Source organism: Pelmatolapia mariae, linkage group LG10_11, assembly GCF_036321145.2.
Source record: "Pelmatolapia mariae isolate MD_Pm_ZW linkage group LG10_11, Pm_UMD_F_2, whole genome shotgun sequence".
Lineage (NCBI taxonomy): Eukaryota > Metazoa > Chordata > Actinopteri > Cichliformes > Cichlidae > Pelmatolapia > Pelmatolapia mariae.
The window spans coordinates 73,531,139-73,549,302 of record NC_086236.1 but is presented as its reverse complement, the minus strand read 5'-3'; the positions used below and the strand labels follow the sequence as shown (position 1 = coordinate 73,549,302).

General features: G+C 42.5%; 2 protein-coding genes across 3 annotated transcripts; both read left to right on the top strand.

Annotated features, from left to right (window-relative positions):
- The first annotated feature begins 3,843 nt into the window (after positions 1–3,843).
- On the top strand, positions 3,844–9,025 carry si:dkey-7j14.6 (uncharacterized protein LOC556585 homolog). Of its 2 annotated transcripts, none has more exons than XM_063486629.1 (7): positions 3,844–3,944; positions 5,097–5,337; positions 5,837–5,938; positions 6,029–6,085; positions 6,410–6,595; positions 6,729–6,851; positions 8,572–9,025. In XM_063486629.1, the coding sequence occupies exons 2-7, from the start codon at positions 5,134–5,136 to the stop codon at positions 8,617–8,619; spliced, it is 720 nt and encodes a 239-aa protein (XP_063342699.1). In that variant the 5' UTR covers positions 3,844–3,944; positions 5,097–5,133; the 3' UTR covers positions 8,620–9,025. The 2 variants fall into 2 exon arrangements, with proteins under 2 accessions (XP_063342699.1, XP_063342700.1); XM_063486630.1 differs by having other exon boundaries at positions 3,866–3,990.
- A 1,028-nt stretch (positions 9,026–10,053) lies between these two features.
- Positions 10,054–15,004, top strand: nudt17 (nudix (nucleoside diphosphate linked moiety X)-type motif 17). The gene is made up of 9 exons (XM_063486692.1): positions 10,054–10,125; positions 12,266–12,378; positions 12,463–12,579; positions 12,709–12,892; positions 13,064–13,089; positions 13,216–13,308; positions 13,420–13,518; positions 13,701–13,834; positions 14,207–15,004. Exons 2-9 carry the CDS (start codon positions 12,304–12,306, stop codon positions 14,370–14,372), a joined length of 894 nt encoding a protein of 297 aa, XP_063342762.1. The 5' UTR covers positions 10,054–10,125; positions 12,266–12,303; the 3' UTR covers positions 14,373–15,004.
- Positions 15,005–18,164: the final 3,160 nt, after the last annotated feature.

Genomic DNA, 18,164 nt, shown 5'->3' with positions numbered 1-18,164 from the left:
CTCATCTAAGATTACCACAAAGTAAAAGATCTCTCAGCAAAATCATGCAACATTTTAGGCACACGACTGCCCCGATCAAATCAGTGAACTGGGATTTTTTATTCTAAACATGAACTACTGTTACAGCAACAGACATGGACTACTGGTGCCCCACACAACAACTCAATGTCCACTATGTGAAGGAGCCAAACGCATGCCTTCTCCTCTTGTTAACTGAGATAAACTCAGTACATGCGTTTAATCCTCAGATTAAAATTATTATTCTCTGCTTGATGTGCCTCACCTTTGGCCCTGGCTCCTCCCCTCTGACTGCACTAGGACATATTGCCACCTGATAAAATAACACATTGATTCGTGCCATATAAAAAGTGGGACATGTCAATTCAGATTCTTTGTCAAATATACACTAATGAATCAATTTACATCAGCAGCCTAACAACTGTCATGATAATAAATACTAGTTAATCTATAGCACCGAATCATCAGTCAGTCACCTGTGACCTCGCCTCTTCACCTCTGTCTGAGCTACAACATGGCAGAGCTGCCTCTGTCACCTGATAAATAACAGTGAGACACTCCACATACATGCAGTCACACATGTGCTTCAAATACAGTCATGAACCATCAAATCATCATCCAATTCCACCTGTGATCTTGTATCACCATTGCTCTCTGAGCTTTGTGTTAGTTCTTCTGTCATCTGACAAATAGGACATACATGACAATAAGAATAAAATGGGTAGCTGCTTCAGTGTTTCTGTCACTTTGTGCAGATCTTGACTCATCAGTAATGTTTGTAGGGTGAGTGCATTTTTAAAACAATTTGTGCAAACTGCACTACAAGTTGAAATATTTGCAAAATCACGACTACCTCATGATATTTTGTCTCAAAAATGAACCCTATGAATATGTCAACACTATTAGGATGAAATTATTGTGTCACCAACATTTTAACGTTAGACATATAATTTTAACAGCGTCTGTAAACTAATATCCTGGCTTGCTCGAGGCTGCCGTTTTCTCTGACAGTTTCAATCAAAATTAGAAATGCTGCTCTGAGACTGAGAGAACTAATACTGCTGCCTGTTGTGCAGTTAGTTTCCAAAACACGTTATTTATGGTTACATACAATTTTAGACTGATGTGGGCCAAAGCCGAGCATAGCCTGTAACGTTATTATGACGGACACATTTTATGAGTGAACTTGACTTTAAGTGACTTACAGGTTTCTTTGAAAAATACTTTCTTATATCGAGGTTCTTCCTTTTTGCTGCCATCCTCCTCTCCTCCTCTCAGCGCAGGCTTGCCGCTGCTAAAACTAAACAGAGCTCCCTGAAAGGCACAGCCAATCACATTGGCCATATTTGTCACATGATGTAGAGAACGTAATTTAACTCTTTCTGCACCGCTGGGTGAATGAGACGTTGACAGATCGTTTTTTTTTCTTTCTATCGGGTTTGTTTTTCTTTACTCGAAGAGATCAAATTATTGGTGGGGACAATTCAATAATCGCTGGATATTGGTGGGGACGTGTCCCTTCCGTCCATGCCAAATCTACGCCCTTGCCTAAAGGAATGAAAGTCTGCTGTTCCTCCTTCCTTCAATGTCTGGCTCAATGACATGCTATCAGTCATAAAATGGAAAATATTCTATACCTACAAACTTCTGCAGCAAATGTTTTCTCAAAATCCTGGACTCCATTTTTTAACTACCTTGGGAAAGCTCCCATTATATGAACATGTACCATGGTGCTGCGGTTTCTCTGTTTGTTACGTATTCATGATATTTGATGTACTTTGGATGCTGGTAGTTCTTATCATTACAGTGATATTTCTTGTCTTCTTGCCTTAGCACCTGAGCTGTATTTGTTTGTTGATGGGGTTTTCTATATTGAAAAATTTAAATAAAACATTGCAAACAATCGTTACCCCCCCCCCCCCCCCCCCAACAACACCACCAACAAAAAAATATGTATTAAAAAATATGAAACCTGCTTTGAATGTAATTATTTGACTGTAACACGGGCCAAGATTCAATAAAACAGTCAATAAATCCATGCTTTATGATTGTAGGTATGAATGAATGTCGCCCCCTTGTGGTGTAAGTGAACTACACACATGTACTTGTCGAGGTTGAGTTCAGATGTTGATGTAAGATAATCTGGTGTTGATCAGGCTGAATGCTGAATGTCCTTTATGAGTTGAAATCACCTTCATCGATATTTGATCTCCAAAATGTGAACAGTCATCGATAAATCACGAGCAGGACTTTGTTCTGTTTTTTAAAATACCTTCATTGAATTAAAATTCTAAAGGCAATGTTTGGCTCTTGTAGAGTATGATGTGCATTTAGTCTCACAGATGTAAAACCTTTACGTCGTGATCCTCAGACACGTATGTGAATCCTGGAGGAGAAAAAGTACATAAGATCTCCGATGCTGTCATCTGCTCGTCAAATAAGTAATAAAAGTCTGTTAAACCTGTGCAAACATGCCGTCTTGTTTTTCCCCAGAAGCATGTGACTGTTGACTTGTGTGTTTGTCTACAGACAGACTCTGAAAGGGGGCGCTCTTCTGCTCAGTTCCGGCTCGGTGTTTTTATTTAATTTAAAAGCATATCCAGGCCCTGTCTTTAGCTTCTGTCTCAAGTTCAAGCTCTCACCTTTTGCAGCATATGGTAAATGGCTGTTTACTTAGTCCCTAAGGACCCCAAAGAACTTTACACTACATTCAGTCATCCACCCATTCACACACTGGTGATGGCAAGCTACATTGTAGCCACAGCTGCCCTGGGGCACACTGAAAGAAGCGAGGCTGCCAGACCCTGGCGCCACCGGGCCCTCTGACCCCCACCAGTAGGCAACAGGTAAAGTGTCTTGCCCAAGGACACAACGACCGAGACTGTCGGAGCCGGGGCTCGAACTGGCAACCTTCCGATTACAAGATGAACTGCCAACTCTTGAGCCACAATGATATTTACCTTCATAATTTGCTCCTTTAAAAGTCCAGGTTCCTGTGATTGGCTAACTTGTGGAAGCCTGCCAAGGGGCAGTACACAGAGGGTATCCCCAAACTAAATATCAGCTGTTTGTTGCTAATGTCTGAAACAGTCTGCGGACTCAGTCACTGATGACTGACGGAGGTTTTTCCGCTGGGATCCTGAACCCTTCATTGTCTGGGACCAAAGATTTGGGTTAAAACTTTCACAGTGTGAGGCACATCTTTGGGAATGAATACACAGCCACGATGCCAGTGGGGCTCCTCTGAGATGTCGTGAAACATCACGGATCAAAATCTCCCAGGAGTGTTTGCAGCACCTTGTTGAAACTGAGCTAAGAACTGTGGGGGCCGTGTAAAGGGTGTAACTAATAAAGTGGCATGTGAATGTATCATAAAAACGATAGGCCCCCGTAAAAGGAGGCAGGGAAGGTTGTTGCAAAGTTGGTTTTTCACGTTGATTCTGGGAAATGTTTCCTTGTGCTGCCTTCAGGTGTTGTTGGAATTATGCCGACATTTCCCTTCATATCAAGCAGATCCACACACAGGAAAAACATGTTCGTGATTTAAAAGTTATGATGTTGTATTTTAATTATTTTTTAAAAACAACACACCTGAAAGTGTCTTTAAAAGTTACACACAGTGATTAAAGACTGAATCTTCTGAAATCATTCCTTGTTATGTTTTTTTTTTTTTTTTTAAAAAAGGTCAGAAAAAATCCAAAGAAACAGCTCAGTTTATTTATGTTATTGTATTTGAAGCAATATTTCATCGTTTAATTAAATTGGACTGGAACTTCATCACATCATGTTCTTCCCGACAGTTGTTTGGTAAATCAGAATTCCGAGTTTACAGTTTGCTCCTGAAGGCAGCCTAACTTGATCCTGAACAGAATCAACAGCAGCTGTTGTTCAGGTCAGAGAACTTCCGTGTGTCCAGCTGACTGCAGGTAATGCTCAGCAGTAATCCTCAGGAGTAATCCTCAGCGTGGTCAGGTAATCCGTGCGTGTTTGCAGATGTTTCAGAGAGCAGCGCAGCCTCGAGATGATTGTTAGTCGATGTATTTGATCTAATGCGCAGATATACTTCCGGTTAGTTTATCGAGATTTGTTCGCGCGATTCTTATCTTAAAAAACAAAACAAAACAAAACAAAGAAAAACGTCGAAAAGCTCTCGTGTAGGGATAACTGCGATTTCAAAAGTCTGATATTTAACGTCGAACTAAAAAACAAACAGCCGTTTTATTTTCCGGGTAAGCGCACTTCCTTATCACGCAGTAGGAAACTCCAAACCAGAATCCATGTTAAATCCGGGGACTTTTGTTTAACAAAAGATTTTATAGCAACGTTTGGAAGTTTGATGAGTGACCAGTGGATACATGTTATCATCTCAAAATGTCAAACAAAAAGGAAGAAGCGCGGTGAACAGTGCGGCCCACAGCAGTCATAAGCTCATATTTATTTTGATTATTAGTTTACTATTATTCCCGTGTTGACTGTAATACTGGTGATAATGTGAGACTGTGTGCTATGTTGGTAATGAGGTGCCGATCCCCGGACAGATCCCTGGAGCGTCTCGGGGCCAACAGCGCACATCGTTACACGTGTTGTCTTTGCTGCTCCGTTCCGGGGAAATCACCCTTCAGCTGCTTCTGCTGAATCATTAAAGCGGGACTTCCAGTCAATCAATCAATTAAAACAGATTATTAATGAATTCAAAATCTTATTAGGTTTTCATAAGTACCTCTTTTCACCGACATCAACTTTAATAGCAGGAAGTTAACTTTCTCTGTTTTTGTTGTCTATATTTGATAACAGCATCATAAACCTGAAAACTGTGTTTTTGGTGGCCCCCATTTGGCCACCCCTGAATGTCGAGCTCTTTTAGATTCTTAAAATGTCATAAAGGCAAAAATCAGAGAATTATTGCTAAACCAGAATAATTTTCTCCTGTAAGTTTGTCTGAAGAACATCTGGAAGCTAAAGTCGATCAGTTTTTGCGGCACCAGCTGGCACTGCAGCTGCTGCAAATTCCCTTCTCCTCCCTAATACTCAAACATTGTTTTCCCCTCCCTCATTGTTTGCACTTGTGATTTTTCCAGTTTTCCCTCTGAGCTTCTGTGACCTCTGACCTTTATTATGGCATCCACATCTATCACCACCGTCGGTGGAGTGATGGTCGTGACTCAGGTCATTCCCAAGGATGACGGCTCCATCCAGCTCCAGAATGCCGGCAGCTCCACTACACCGGCCCCTCCCCCTGTCAAAAAGACCACGCCCATCCCAGTCAAGATGGACGACATGACCGTCGCCTTCATGCGGGGACAGCCGCACGCTCTCGGGGTGAGTGTCTGGACTCTGACCATCAGATTCATCACAACAAAGCGCAGACACAAACACGTTGTCACAGTCAGTGCGACTTACATGTCATGATGATGTCATCACCTCTGACCAACTAGAATAAACTGCAGAACTTTCCTGACAGTCTTCATGTTTTTAGCTGTTCTTCAGTTTCAGAGTAATACAGCCTGTTAATTATAGGAGGCTCACTAAGTCATGTGATCAGAATGGCTTATGGTAAATTTAAGGTTTAAATTGTTAAAGGTAGGTTGAGCTAAAGGAAGATGCACATGGATCAGATTTTATTGTAATAATAAAGGTTTAATAAAGCTGCCAGAAGGAGTTTGTGACCTGTGACAACACAGGCTGGTCTCAGCCTGCACACAGGTCTCATCTTTGATGCTGTTTTTGCTGTTTTAACAAGAACTTCACCTGCTAAAACTTTTAAAATCTGCATTATTTTTCATCTTTGCTCATGTTGTGCCTCCGTCTGTGTCCTCAGGTCGTTCAGATCATGATCGGGCTGCTGTGCATCCTGTTCGGTCTGACCGCCGTCTACTCGTGGGCCATGATTGCCTACTCTCCATTCGCCCTTGGCGCCGCTGTACGTACACACAAACATGATTAATAACCTCCAGGTAAAGCCTCACAGGTGTCATGTGTCATCTAACCACGCCTCTCTGCTGTCGTGCAGTTTGTCGTCTCCGGCTCGGTGGCCCTGGCGGCAGGGAGACGCACTTCCATCTCACTGGTGAGTTTTAGAGAAACCAGAAAGAGGATGTATGATTGACAGGTCAGCAAACTCAGACCTGCTGATTACAGCTGAATGACAAACTAATGAAATACAAAAGCTGCAGCTCCGCCTCCTTGGACAGTCTGTTAGTACCGTGACCTCACAGCAGCCATATTGTTGGTCAGATGATGTCATTAAAAGTGGTGCAGTTCAGGGACGGTTAGCTGCAGGTGTGATACCTCTGGATCTTCAGTTAAAGTCATAGACTGTATATCAAAGATGGATGAAGCCATTGTACTTCGTTAGCCGCTGTTAGTTTAGCCATATATGGTGTTTGTGCAGGTTTGGGGGTCCCTGGTGTCCAACGTGATAAGCGTCCTGATTGGCCTGGCCGGTGTGGCCTACACCTGCTGGCTGCTGGCCGAATGCCCCCCCTCCTATCGCTTCTGTGACCGACAGAGCTTCATCGAGTTCGAGGACGTAGAAGACCTGAGGAGGAGATGCAGCCAAAATTTTTATACGCTGAATGTAAGTTTATCTCTCGGTCTGGTCCTCAAGGCCGGACTCTCGGTGCACCTCAGATCTGGTCCCGGGGCCTTCCCTGAGGACAGGAGCAGGTTGTTCCTTGTGTGTATTTCCTGTTTCATATTTCCTGTTTCAGGTGGTTCTTTACGGGCTGCTCGGCCTCTTCCTGGTTCTCCTCGTCCTGCAGACCTGCGTCACCATCGTCGTCTGTGTTTTCTCTGGCAAAGCCATCCGGCTCCGCACACCATCTTCTCTCAGCGTAAGACTCCTCCTACCAATAATATTAACTCCGCCTCTCAGGAAATGCTGATGTGTTCAGTCGCAAGAGAAAAAAAGAAAATTGGCAAAATAATAATAAGACCTGCTGAAATACATTTTTAATATCAGCTTTTCTTGCATAAAAAGATTTGACGAATCAGAAAAATATTTTCAGTTTTTGTAAACTGGGATTTATTATTTATTATCATTTATTTCCTCCTGCTTTAAATATATTTTTTCTTATCAAATAGCCAGAGATAAAACTGAAGTGCAGAGCGCTTTCACCACCCAGAAAACTTTATACAGATTACTGACACGCTGACGTGCAGGACTGTCAGGAGATGATTTATATATAGAATAAGTTTCACTTTGGTCCTTTCAGCTCCCGTCTCAAACAGACCCGACTTTTATGTCGTGTGTCCGAGCCTGAAGGCATCGCCGCAGGTTCATTTCCTAAAATGAAATTCAAGTTGAAAGATTGCTATTTTGGCGCAGTAGAAGAAATCGTGTGCACATCACAGACGCTGATGTGCACGCGGTCAGAACGCGAAATTCAGCAAGTGATTAAAAAATATCAAGAGCATCAAAATTGACCTCATGGTGCACAAGAAGACGAGCCTGATGTTAGTGGTGCAACGGATCACGGTTGATTTAAGCAGCCCTTTGCTGCCCAGTCCGACCGGGATGAAGCTATTACAAAAGCTATTGGGGTGTTTAGCTGCAGACGGAGGCCTTATTCTCTTGTGCAAAACAAGGGGTTTAAACTAGTCAACGCGTTAGTTAACACATTGACGCCGTGCAGCTCCATGCACGGGGCGATCCGCGGTAACTAGTTAACGGAGATTTGCCGCATTAATGCAGTTATGGCATTAACGTCATTTTAACGAGATTTACGCTGACAGCACTAGTTTAAACTATGATGAACGTGCTTGAGCCACGCTATGATATCCTGTCGCGCGTCCACTTCAGTGACAAGATCGCTCCAAGCATGCATGAGCAGGAAAAGTTTAAAGTTATGGCTGAACTGTCCCAGGCATCTTCTGTTGCCCTAACTACAAATGGGTGGACCTCCAGGGCAACGGAAAGCTACGTGACCATGACCGCTCATTATATCACAGCGGAGTGGTAGATAGAAAGCACCTTAATTTGTTTTTATATAATTGCATGGAATGAGTCTTGAGTTGAATGTTTTTTAATAGGCAAAAAATACTTAAATAAGTAAATGGCGAGTTAAATTTTTGTCTTCTTTTTTTTTCTGCTGATCCGAAAATTGATCCGATCCGTGACGGAAAAAAAACGTGATCCGATCCGAACCGTGAGACTTTTGAGCCGTTGCACCACTAGCTGACAAATTTAAATGTTTCGATTTGATGTCTGATCACCAAAAATGTGTAACTACGCCTCCTGCAGTGACGGAGGAATGGAACGGTCCGTTATTCACACCTAAAGGATTCAAAACCTGAAATATTCACTTCAGTAACATTAACTCATTGAATCCCTTTAACTGAAAATGATCTGTGATTGTTTAACGAGGCTTTTGCAGGTTTAAGAGAGAGAAATAAAAACATAAAATATCAAAAATTACAGTCAGACATTTACAAGGAAAAAAAAACAGGATTAGTTCCAAACTTTATTCTCAGGTATGAAGCATTTTAAATGTTTGTTTTTGAGAACATTTCCAGAACAGCCGATGTTGATGTCGTCTGACCTTTGACCCGCAGGTGGAGTCTGATGATCGCAGAGGTCTGCTGCCGGCCTACTCACCCTGAGAGGAGGAATCTGCAGGAGTCTGACTCCGTCTGTCTTTTCTTGCTTTTTTTTTTTTTTTTTTTTACTGAGGTGTCACTGGCAACTGTTGCACAGCATTCTGGGTAATTTAGGGGGAAATCTGCCATGTTAGTGTAATCAAAGCTTAATCATCATTATTACTGACAGTCATTTCAAATCACACTCTTGTATTGTAACGTTACCACTACAATAAATTGTTTTCCAACAGAGCTGCATTATAATTGCACTTTTTAAAGGGAGGCTGGAAACACAGCCAAAGTTATGTTTGCAGATGCATCTGACGTTTTTGTCTGACCTTCAATATGAATGTGAGGCAGCTGAGCCTCCACAGCCTCCAAGTCTCTGATTTCTCTGCATCATCTAAGAATTAAACACCTGTCACTTACAGTATTTGTGCTGAATACATTTTCTGTCTTTGAAACTGCAAAAAACTTTCAGAATGTCAGTAAAAGGATTAATTGTCTCCAGCTGTTTTAGAGCCAAATAACAAGAAGAGAAATGGACTGATTCTTATATAGCACTTTTCTACTCTCCCAGAGTACTCAAAGCGCTCTATACAACATGCCACATTCACCCAGTCACACCCATCCTCACAAGCACTGACTCTAAACTGAGTGCTATCTAACAACATTCACACACACAGTCAAACTTCGATGGATGCATCGGAGAGCAACTTGGGGTTAGTATCTTGCCCAAGGATACTTGGCCAAGGATACCTGGAGGAGCCAGGTATCGAACCCCCAACCTTCCGATCAGTAGGTGACCAGCTCTACCTCCTGAGTTAAAGCCACCCTGAAAAAAATGCTCTCAATAAAAAAGTTTTCCCGATATACCTTTTCCATTTTCTAACAAAAGTTTCATTGACAGGATTTCATAAACAACAAAGGTATACTCATAGTGTGTTAAAAGCCAGGGCATAAAAATGTGTCTTTAGTAGTGATTTAAAGTGATCAAGTGTTTGTGCAGATCTAATATTTAGGGGGAGACTATTCCAAAGTCTGGGATGCCACAGAAGGCTCTATCGCCACGAGATTTGAGATAAGTCCGTAGGACGGACAGCATTAATTTTGAGCTAGACCTCAGGGTTTTTCCTGGAGCAGAAACAGAAAGGAGCTCAGACAGGTAGGAAGGGGCTCGGGCGTTAAGCGACTTAAAAACAAAAAGTCAAAGTGTAAATTGGATCCTGTAGGAGACCGGAAGCCAGTGTAGAGAAGCTAAAACTGGGGTTATATGCTGTCTCTGTTTGGTACCAGTTAGTAGGCGAGCAGCTGCTAACTATTATAATTTATTTAATCTGTTTCTGTATAATACCATGATGGGGGAAGTTAATGGTTCAGGATTATTCCATAAACAATAAAAAATACGAAGATTGAATCAGTTCGACCCAAAACGAAGAAGAAAAGCTTTTATTTTGAAGTATGGAAGCGGAAGTTGGATCCGGTTGAAATGACCTGGAGGAGTTAGCGAGCGCCTTCTTCTGTTTTTCAGTAGGTTTCTGCTTCTTCTGTTGTGTTTCTGAGCGAGCCTGTGGGGTTAACCCGTAATCCCTTCACTAACACATGTACAGGTTAATGTGTAGGAAGCTGTTTTTTCCAGAGCGTTTTACTTCCGCTAAATGAGGGTGTTAGCTAAAGGTAGTTAGCTTTGTGGACAGTTAACGTTTGAGCCCAAAGTCCCAGCTGTTGCCAGCTGTTCTGCTAACAGGCGGTCTGTATTTGTCTGGTTTAAACAGCTGGACTCGGCACTAAAGTTATGAATATGAGCTGCTTAAAAGTAATATCTTTATTTTATATAAAACACTCTCAGAAGTTATCAATATCAGATATTAGACATTTAAAATACACTAAAAACACACAGAACCATCACAAATCACTTCTTAGCACAACACCGGGATCTCACTGCCCCTTTAAATATTTCTCTTTCTCCTTTTTCACACTTGTGCTGAGTGTGAGTCATTCCAGCATTTCTAGGCCATGAAATAGAGAAACAATGTTGCTGTTCTGTGTAATAGTTTGGAAACATGACACTGATCCAACACCTCGAGGTCCTGTAGAAAGTTCCTGCAGGATCACCGAGGCTTTCAGGATCTGTAGATCTTTACAGTCTGATGCTTTCGTGTTTTGATGATTTACTTTTGCCACTACATTAAAAAAGTAAAAGGAGTCCTGAATATGTTCTGACCAGCCACGTCTCCCACATAGTGATATGATCCTTCCAATTTAATTAAAATGCACTTTTTCCAGTGAAAGATCAGCAGATCAAATATCCTGGGGATCGGTGCAGGTTAGTTATTGATGCGTCCATCAGGATACCGATGCTTAACTGAGTCACAGAAAAAATAATGAACCAAAAACAGTTTTTAGCAGAGCTGTAATGTGTTTTTGTGTGGAGAGATCAAAAATGCTGAAAAGTTAATGAATTTAAAAAATTCAACATTTCATCCCATTTTATGCACTTCATATTCTAGTATTTGTAGTATAGAGGTGAAATTGAGCAAATATCAGCTGATTGTGAGGCAACAGGTGGGACAAACATGTTAATGTTTTTGGATTTATTACATGTTTGCAGTCATTTTAGCTTAAACTCTGTGTGTTATGTATTAAAACCGGTGATGGGATTAACAGCGTTACAAGTAACGGTGTTACTTTTTTCAGTAACGAGTAATCTAACTAATTACTATTCCTATCGTTACAACGCCGTTACAGTTACTAACAAGGAAACGCGGTCCGTTACTATTTTTCAACAAACAGACGGTTGAAGCTGTCTTCAGCTTACCGCATCTTATATCAGCTGCAGGAAGTAGCTGTAAGTAATCTGGACGCTACAGCTTTAAGCAGCCGCGCGCTCCCGCCGACGGTAATCACTTTTTGGCACAACAGCTGGAGCTAAGGGGGCAAAACAATCGCATGAGTGCTGCTGTTTGACTGAGGAAGAATAAAGTAGTCGTGGTAAGCCAATCACATGACCACTTAAAGACAAAGCAACAAGGTGATATATACCAGTTTATAAACTGTGTCGATAGGCCACGTAAAACCAGAGTCATGATAAACAAGATATACGCGTGTTTTTCCTCAATAGTTTCGTCACGTTTACTGTCTAAGGACAGCACAGCGAGCACTCTCTGCTTATGACCAAAAAATAAAAAAACAAAACAAAAAACAGCCCTTTCGTGTTGGTGGAAAAATGCACCATGTCGACCAAAGTTATAAAAAATATAACTTTTTCTACTCGGATCTTATGTTTTTTGTCTGATTTTAGATCAATTGTGTTAATACAGTTTGTCAAAATGAAAACATGACTGTAAATTCAGACACGTGAGGTTGTGCTGACAACAATGATACCAAACAAGGCAAATAAATCGTCTTTAAGGGTAAAATGTAGAGGAAACATCAAAAGTAGTTAAAAATGACCAATTACACCCTGGACCCCAGAGGGTTAAACGTTTATTTAAAGTAACGCAATAGTTACTTTTCAAGTAATTAATTAACTCAGTTACTAACTCAGTTACTTTTTTGAAGAAGTAACTTGTAACTATAATTAATTACTTTTTTAAAGTAACTTGCCCAACACTGATTAAAATGGAGTGGACTGCCCGTTTTTCAATGCGTGTTGTGGTCACGTGTTCAGCTCCCGCAGACGGACGTGGTCGGGGTCGAGGGGTCGCCATGGATAAAGTGAGGAGGATCCTGGTGTATGTGTGCAAAGATCGAGCGGCTCCACGGCGAGCTCAGTTTGTCCAGGTTGGTGCAGATGTTGTCTCACACCATCTTTAGAGCAACAGAGGGGGCGCTGTTGTCATCTTTCTTCTTCTTGGTGTGTCTCAGAGTGTAACGGGTCACTTCACTGACAGCGGCGAGGATGAGGTGGAGGTGAGCTGCACGCTGGAGAAAAATCAGTTCATTCTTTACAAAGGAGACAGAGGACGAGGGGTCCCGCTGAAGGTCAGACACGCTGAGCATTCGCCCCCCTACATCCGTACTCAGTTCAGTTTAATTCAGTTGTATTTATATAGCACCCATTCACAACAACTGCTGTCCCAAGCTCAGGGTTTCCTGCTATTTCTCTCTCAGAGACCTGCTTTCTGTCCCATCAAACACCTGTCAGCCACAGACGCAGCTGCAATCCCATTGGATGTCCAACAGCGTGGAGTGGATGTGGGTGTGGCTATCCTCCTGCAGACAGCCAATCAGAGAGTGTTGCTGACACGGCGGGCAAAGGAGCTTCGCATATTTCCCAACGTCTGGGTTCCTCCAGGTTCAGCACACACAGATCTGTGTTTGCACACATTATTACATTATTGCACACACACACACACACACACACACACACACACACACACACACACACACACACACACACACACACGCTCGCTGTTATGGGTTTTCTTGTTTTGTAATGCTCTTCATGTATTGTGTTAATATTTAGGAGGTCATGTGGAGCTAGATGAGACGGTAAATGTTTCCTTTGCTTCCCAGCATCATTTTACGTGTCGTTTAGTCAGTGTGACGACGTGTGCAACAACGCAAACGAGGTTAACAAAGTAACTGTGTGAACTTTATTCCTGTAACGGTGTGAAGCTGCTGGGTGCAGGTCTGAGAGAGCTGCACGAGGAAACTGGACTCAAACTGGAGCCGGAGCAGGTTTCTCCAACAGTCCTGGGCCTGTGGGAGGTGAGAGAGTGACCCGAGTATCTTTTAATCACTGCCTGCTGCTCCTGTTTACATCGTACACCGTGAGGTTATATATGTCACAGCCCTCTGTGTGTTCTGTCTGACCATCAGTCGGTGTTTCCTCCCATGCTGTCCAGAGGACTTCCTCAGAGACACCACGTAGTCATCTACATGCTGCTGCACTCGTCTCTCACTCACCTGCAGTTACAGGTAACAGCTGAGGGCGGTTCAGGCTGCCTCCTCTCTCATGGTGGATGTGATTTTGGATAATTTTGGCACGTAATGAATGATTTGACATGATCTTCTGTCTATGTGATGTTGGATGATGATAAAATGTTATTTTAAAGTGAGCCAGCCTCTTGTGTGATTCCTCTCGTTGTCTCCACCCGCAGCCATCTCTCAGGCCTTCGCCTGCTGAGGTCAGCGCGTGTCTGTGGGCGGACAGCCGGCTGGTCAGAGCCATCGTGTCCGCTGTGGACGGAGAGGACGCCAGTGTTCAGCTGGATGACCTGCCGAGCAGCATCAGGTATCACGGGTTTAGATGCAGAGCTGGACGCCACGAAGCTTCCAGCTCACAGAGTTTGTGCTGATGTTAATACCTGAGATGTGCTTGTGAGTACATTAGAGCTCAGCTGCTTGTGTTATGAAGCACAGCTTGTTTTGTAGTTGGATGTTTTCTACAGAAACAGAGAGGATATTGTGCATCCTGTAAATTGTGTTCTTTCCTGTTATGTATGTGAGGCTTTGAGTCGCCCCCTGGCCTGACAGGTCAGAGACAAATAAAGCATGCTGCCCTCCTAAAAACTGCAGACACTGACATTAATGCAGCACAAACTGTGAGCTGGAAGCTTCATGGCATGGGTATGTGCTTCTTTTCTGAGCCCTTCTGTGTCTCCAGCGTGTCGCAGGTCTCTGCAGACGGAGCTCTGACCGAGTCTTCGATGCCTCTGGCAGTCTTCACCAGTCGGGCTCCAGCCAGCGGTCCCGACGTGGAGCGGGTCAGCACCGGGACCAAGTTCGCCCTGGAGCTGTGGTTGAGGAGCCTCGATGTCCCTGACCTCTGACCCCGACCCCCTTTTAAAGCCCACCCTGCAGACATCAGGAAGGACGCACCGGGATGAGAGAAATGATGCTGCTGTGGATCCCACTGCTGTTCTTCACTGAAACACTGAACACTGCAAGTCATGTGTGTTTTACTTCAGGCCAGCAGGGGGCAGTGCAGGCCAGTGCACAGGTGGCTGTTTAACACAGGAGAGGAGGGGGTCACACAGGTGGCTGTTTAATGAGCTCATCTTTCAGTCTCATGTAAAAACAGTAAAACAAATTAATGTACAGACTTTTATCAGATGGCATTCTGAAGGAGCTCATGTTTGCAGCGTCACATTTCTGTATAAATAATATAATAAACCCATAGTTTTGGTTTTGGCGTCTCCTCAGAGACGTCCGAGAAGACGAGTTTTCCAAAATCCTGTTTCTGAGTACGGCCGTCCTGGACTTATTATCTGAAACGATCATGTCATTCAAATAAAAATCTGTTTCCTTTTCACATAAATTCGATTTTTATTATTTAAATAAAGGTTTCCACTGCACAGCAGACCTCATCACGGTCAGAGGAAGCTCGTGTACTGTGGAAACTTAAAAACTGGACGTTTGGTTAGTTTGTCTTTTGACACTGCAATAAATATCCTGTCCTGAACTCCTGTTTTTTTCTTGTTTTAATATTTTGCTTTTCAGAGCCGGCCTTTCTGCTCTTTCACTCACTGTCAGTCTCTGTGCCTGAGCATTTACAGACGAATGTTTTGTCTTTGTTAAACCACTGACCTATGAATCATTCCAGGATAAAACAGGAGCCAACTCATGGAAACCAGTGTTGTGACAACTAAGCAAAGAACCAAGTTTAAAAAGTGTCTTTGGGCTCTTTGTCACACAAACACATCTGTTCGTGAAACATACAGTGAAGCAAACAAGGTGATTCTCAAAGAGCTGAAAACCTGGAATGTCTCAGCGTGCTCTGTGTGAGCCGGACAACTGGAGGAGAAAACAAGTGTCAGACCTTCAGCCTCCAACTTCTGATCATGTTTGATACTCCAGAGACATAAAACAACAGCTGGAAACTAATCTTTGCTTAACGTTAGCGTTACAGTTGAGCTGAAAATAATGTAAGCAAAGAGTCAGAGAATATCTGATATGAAATTATTGACACGTAAAATTCTATATTTGTATTCAGATTGAACGTAGAAGAAATTTTGGCTTAACTGAATGATTTACATTTATAAACTATTTTAATTTGTGACTATGTCAGTAAAGTTTGGGGGAAATTGAAGAGTTAAAACTGTCCCTCCGACCACCTTCTGCAGTGACGGTTATTTACTGTTTCTAAGGTCGACGTGCAGAGTTTCAGCTCTTTTTCACGAATCATATCTTCTTCCTGTCGCACAGGATGGAAACCTAACAGCCTTTCTGTTTGGGTTTCTGTTTTTTCCATCAGCTTCAAAGCAAAACAATGCATTTGTATACAGGTAAACAATATGAAGGAGGAACCCGAATAAGACAGAGGGAGTAAAACACAGACTAAAGAGACTACAGAGAGAAAGAGGCACAGGTGAACACGATCAAGACAGTGACAAGAGCTGACTTCCTGTTTCAAAAGAAGCCCCACCTGCTCTCCAAACCTGTTTGTGAGGGGCAGCCAATCAGAAGAAAGTTGGTTTATAAGGAGACCTCAGTTCACCTTCACATGTCCTGCTGTTGGATAATAATAATTTTATTAAAACTGTGAATCTTGCAGATTTATTCTAGTAGAGCCCAAGACGTTAAGTAAAGAGGTGAGAATCAAGTAAAGCTGCTTTAAAATGCTTTTCTGAATCTTGAGAATAAATAACTTCCTGTGCGCGGTGTGAACACGCGGCGCTGTACAGGTGCTAATCACGATGTTTGTGACCTGGCTCAGTTTCAGATAAGCAGCTGTGGTTGCGGTGGTTGGCCACACCTTTAACCAACGAAACCAGGAATGACGTCAGTTTGGATCAGAAGTGTTATCACTCCCCTCCCAGGGTGGAGCCTCTCCATCCACAGTGCCTGAGGTGTACCACCCTCCCACTCTGTGTTTCACTGCTTTCATATGTTTTGCAGGAGACGCCGCTGTCACACATGACTCTGTAATAGCCTGCAGTCCTGTCTTACCTGGACCAGTCTCACTGGGATTCAATAGTCCTGACCTACATTTTGTTTTAAAAAAAGCTCCAGAGTAAAATTTCACACTGCTGCCAAGGCAGAGCTGCGCCTGAGCCAGATTTGGGGACACCCACGTGTGATTTTAAGCCGGGCTGCAGACCAACTTCTGTTTATATCTTTTCCTTAAAGTGTTCCAGTGCGCGGTACAGGTGCATCCCTTATTCAAGAGGTAATAAGAGGAACCACTGGCCTCTGTGTGGTGTTGTAATGGAGACAATGGCATGACAGCACTATCACCTGGTGTGTCTGACAGTTACAAATGAAGGCAAACAAATGCCAACTGTGATACTCCCAGCTCCTGTCCCACAGGAGAACAGCAGGGATGGTGGGTGTGGAAAGTCATGGAGAAGGTTCAATTCTTTTATGATCAGACACAGAAGCAGAGCCGAGAGGTGGCCGGAGGGCAGGCGCCGCACACACACCGCGTCGCTCAGCATGTATAAAATCCCATTAGCCTGCTTAAATAATGACCTTGAATCCAACTGGGAAGTCTGAAAAACTGTTACAAAGCCCAGCTTCATAGAAGGAATAAATCCGAACCGTTCCAGGTTCATTCCATGTAAAATCAATCAAACTTGGGTAAACTTTGAGGAGACATCGTGTGGCCTCGGTGGCTGCTTAAATCAAGTTATGTCATATTTGATGCCTTGTAGTCATAAATGCTTCTATTTTCCTCTTTTAACAAAGCTCACGGCTGTGAAACAGCAACATTGATGTCAAATGTTTTTATAAGAGTTTGTCTGATGATGAACTGATGTTCTGAGCAGTACTGAACACATGATTAGAACGTTTGGTTATAAATCATAAGCTGAACCAGTCTATACCTGGATGACCCGTCACTGTGAAACTGTTCAAAGTGTGAAGGTAACATTTTGCATGGCTTCAGTAAATATACTAAAGTTACTGTAGAAAAAACATCAGCTGATTCTGGCGGTCAGGTGACAGGACAACAGGATGTTCCTGGCAGAATATTTTGTGTGTATTTTACAAGAAGTTATTTTTAGCACTTAAATCCACTGAAATCATTTAGATTCATAGTTTTTTATTGTTTTCCATTTTGAATAAAGCATCATTGTTCCATACGCGAGGCCTTTGACGTCACATGAGACAGCATCAAGTTCAACAGTGCGAGGCGTTCAGGTGCATCACTGCAGAAGGGGAAGTCATTGAAATGATAACGAAGAAAAATAAAACAGGAAGCTGGAAATACTGATGAGAACAATCATATGTGGCTGTATGTGTGTTCATGCTTCCTCTTACATGCGTGGCATATAAAAGCTCTTCAAAATTTGCAGAAACACAAAGATGGTGGATTTTTAAAATCACACCACTTATAGATATCTGTACATGATTATTCCACATTAACCTAACATCACTGTTTACATCTTCTCGTCCACTGAAATCTTTTGTGTTATTTCTTATAATAAGAAACACTAATAGCTTTATTTATAAATTTCATAAGAAAGATCAGCTGTTTTTAACATTTAGAGGAAAAGGATTTGTCCTACATACTCATCCATAGTTTGGTACTTGAAAGGAAAAAGACGACTTTTGGCTGCTCAATAAACTGAATGTGACTTTTTGAAAAGGGAAAATAATTAGATTGTGTAACAAAGTTCCTG